The 3,910-nt window shown below is 45.5% G+C and overlaps 1 protein-coding gene across 1 annotated transcript in view; it reads right to left on the bottom strand.

Annotated features, from left to right (window-relative positions):
- LOC106806355 (transmembrane and TPR repeat-containing protein 2-like) overlaps positions 1-3,910 on the bottom strand; it is a 14,172-nt gene that overhangs the window by 6,500 nt on the left and 3,762 nt on the right. The window contains exons 3-4 of the mRNA XM_014808267.1: positions 2,647-2,773; positions 1,842-2,004 (exon numbers count right to left, since the gene is read on the bottom strand). Coding sequence (XP_014663753.1) covers positions 1,842-2,004; positions 2,647-2,773 — 290 coding nt within the window. The remainder of the gene's footprint in view (positions 1-1,841; positions 2,005-2,646; positions 2,774-3,910) is intronic.

The following is a 3,910-nucleotide window of genomic DNA, read 5'->3' as shown; positions in this document are numbered from 1 at the left end:
TCTCTCTCTCTCTCTCTCTCTCTCTCTCTCTGAGGATATTTCAGAGGTGAAGGAGGCGACGCGAACGAAACGTATCGATGCCGGCGGGCCCGAGCAAACTAAAAATATCCGCCGAGAACGAGTTTCGGGGCGTTAATTCAATATTGTGCGTCGTCACAAAGCTGCCACGCAAACCCGCAGTGACAGTTCACCTCTTCCCCTCACCCTCTCCCGCGCCTGAGAGTCCGCTGCTGCCGCCGCGGGGCGCGGTGACGGGGATGCGGGATGTACGCGCGCTGGCGACGGAAGAACGATCATTGAATGAAGCGCTAATAGTTTCTCACTCGAGGAGGTTAGATCTCTGACGAGGAAAGGTCCGTTGTTTCATTTTACGCCCGCATGAACCGCCCGTGGTTGCCTTCACAGTGTCGCATTAGCGCGCTCTCTCTCTCTCGCTTTCTCTTTCTCTTTCTCTCTCTCATTCGCTTTCTCTTTCTCTCACGCTCGCTCGCTCGCTCTTATTCTCGCTCTTTCTTTCCGCGCTCTCTCGTACTCTATGTAATGTATCTATTCCCCATCTGTCTCTCTCGTTCTCTCTTTACTGACTGTCTCTCGCTCGTTCTCTCTCGATCTCTCTATCCCGCTCTCTTTATCTCACTCTTCTCTATCTATCGCACCACGCTTCTCTCTTGCTCTTGCGCCCTCTCGCTCGCTCGCGCTCTCTCCCCTTCTCTTGCTCATTTCCCCCCGTCTCTCTCTTTCTCTCTCTCTCTCTCGTGCGCTCTCTCTCTCGCGCGCGCTCTCCCTCGTCCTTCCCCGTCTCTTCTCTTTCTCTCTCTCTCTCGCTCTCTTCTCTCGTTCTCGTTCTCGTGGATTTATCGAGCAGATGCAAGCGGTCTAGCGGCGCTGGTGGCCGTGAGTAATAGGTGGGAGGGGAAGGAAGAGGATGACTGTCGTGAGTGTGATTAGATGCTACTAATCAACTACTAATTAATCATGTTGCCTTCCTCATCGCATCGCACCGCGGCCGCCTCCTCTTCCAATACGAAGGCAGGAGAAACACACAGAAAAAATAGAAAGAGGGAGAGAGAGAAAGAGAGATAGATTGAGAAAGAGAGACGGAATGGCAGAGAGAAAGAGAGAGAGAGAGAGAGAGAGAGAGAGAGAGAGAGGGGGGAGAAAGAAATATTGTAATATAGATAGAGCGACAACGAGAGAGAGAGAGAGAGAGAGAGAGAAAGAGAGAGAGAAAGAAAGAGAGAGAGAGAGAGAGAGAGAGAGAGAGAGAGAGAGAAAGCAAGATGTGTAGGCTTGCAGCATATACCTCCTCTCTTTCTCCCTTCTTCCCCTTCCTTTTCTTCCTCTCTCCCCTATCCTATCCCCACTCTTCCGCCCTTCTTCCCCATCGTTCTCTCTCTCTCCTATCCGCCATCTTCCACTCTGCCTCTCTTTCTCCCTTCTTCCCCTTCCTTCTCTCTCTCCTATCCTCCCCATCTCTTCCCCTTCCTTCTCTCTATCTCTCTCCTATCCTCCCTCTTCCTCCCTCCCTCTCTTCCCCTTCCTTCTCTCTCTCTCTCCTATCCTCCCTCTTCCTCCCTCCCTCTCTTCCCCTTCCTTCTCTCTCTCTCTCTCTCTCTCCTATCTTCCCTCTTCTTCCCTCCCTCTCTTCCCCTTCCTTCTCTCTTTCTCCTATCCTCCCTCTTCCTCCCTCCCTCTCTTCCCCTTCCTTCTCTCTCTCTCACTTTCTCCTACTCTCCCTCTTCCTCCCTCCCTCTCTTCCCCTTCCTTCTCTCTAAGAAAGAAAGAGAAATGAAGTAGCATGTAATAGAGATATAAAGACGAGAGTAATTTCTCTCGGTTGCCTCATCCACGTCAGAGCGCTGTAATTTATAGCCGCTATAATGCATGCGATTGTCACCCCTAGGGGGCGCCTCCTCACCAGCGAGCCGGGGTCGGCACTGGATGGCAGTCTTGTAACTGCTGATTGCCTCCACGTATCGCTTCTGCTCCTGCAGCAGTATGCCCCTGCAGACAGAAGACAAACTATATAATAACACAGATATAGACAGATTAACAGATATAGCAGATATAACAGATAAACGCAGGTAAACCAAGATGCACTCTACTTTAACTGGTGGCGCCACCTGGCCGCCGACGTGCACACCGATATATATCAGGAGCTAATAATGACAAATTAAAATTATTAATAACTTAAAATTAATTTGTTACTATTAGCTCCTGATATATATATATATATAATTATATAAACATAGTGTTTTTATCAACATCTGTTTATCAACATAGATCCGTGGATGTGTAATATCACTGTAGCGCCGCCTGGCGATCGACGTATACACCGATCTATAAATAAATATATAAATAATTAAAAATATATACATATATATATATATATTTATTTATACACATACTGTTTATATTAACATGCTGTTTATACATATATCCGTGGATGTGTAGCATCACTGTCGCGCCGCCTGGCGTATGACCACGTACAATGCATGATTGTGCCACAACCTAAGGGTATTCAGTGAGGGTAAACCCCGCCACCCCGGGAATGGTTGTCTCCAGTGACTGTCATAAGGATATAACAATCGTAAAGATATAACGATAGCAATTACCTCAGAGGTTTGGAATGTCGTAACCCTTTACCCCGATACCAAACTGCCGCGAAATTGCTGCTTGCGAAAGACAATGACGAATGCTATACGGCCCCATAATATATCATCGTGACTCTCTAAGACGGTCGAATAAACCAGTTCACAGAATTTACTCATAACTACAGCAAGAACGAAATTAAGCTCTTTAACGACGCATAAATTTAGGCGTTTTAATTTTAGAGTTGAAAAGCTGCGAGCGGCACGAAGACAAAGAACCGAGTCTCAAGTATTTCTCAGTAACAGTAGCGGTGAAATAAATCGTCACGATCGTAATATATATCTGCGTAAAATATCTGCGTAAAAGTGACACAAGGGACGTCGAACGCGCCGCAATAGTTCTGCTATCTCTTCCTCGCCTAGCTGCCATCCGCGTGACTAGCGCGACGAAGAAGTCAACAGACGTCGTCGGTACACTCACAGGGGGCGCCTCGGTGCGTGTGCGGCTCTGTGAGTGAATTTCCATTTTGTTGTGTTCTCACCTCGCGTGCGCGAGCGGCGCCCCCCCCCCCACCTCCCTGACGTTACCTCATAGGCTCAGTAGTTGCCAGTTTGCATCCTCCAAGAGTTGACAAGGGACGTAGATTTAAGTCGGTGGGAGATTCGTAGCATATACATGTCTAACGTAGTGGGACTATAGTTTACTATTGCTTAATATTGATTATTCGAATAATTGATATTGAATAATCAAATATTTAATATTCATAATCGATTACACAATATTGCTAATTAATAAAACAATCATATATGTGTTTGATATTAGATATTGATATTCAAATATTCGAGATTGATGATCGAACATTCAATATCAATACTCGATATCCGCTTTGAAGTTCAATACATACGCCTCGTGGTGGTTGGTTGCCCATCAGCGCCACCTCGTGTTTGAATCGCACACGACTGGTCGCCATGACGACGCACAGAAGCTGCCACGTAGTATAATTAAACTGCACTTTCCTATATTGTAGTTTCGTACAGACTTTCGGACTAACTCTCAGACTATTTTTCAGAAAACATGTCGGACCAACTCTCAGACTAACTTTCAGAAAACCTTTCAGACCAACTCTGAGATTCTCAGACTAACTTTCACAAAACTTTTCAGACCAACTCTCGAGTAGAGCGAATCCGTGCTATATATACTACATATATGAAGGACACAATAGAATAAATACATGCTTTATATACTATATATATATATCTACTGCTACTATATATATATATATATAAATATATATATATATATATATATATATTATATA

The sequence above is a fragment of the Priapulus caudatus genome, unplaced genomic scaffold (assembly GCF_000485595.1).
Source record: "Priapulus caudatus unplaced genomic scaffold, Priapulus_caudatus-5.0.1 Scaffold156, whole genome shotgun sequence".
Classification (NCBI taxonomy): Eukaryota; Metazoa; Priapulida; class Priapulimorpha; order Priapulimorphida; family Priapulidae; genus Priapulus; species Priapulus caudatus.
This window is presented reverse-complemented; position numbering and strand designations above follow the sequence as displayed.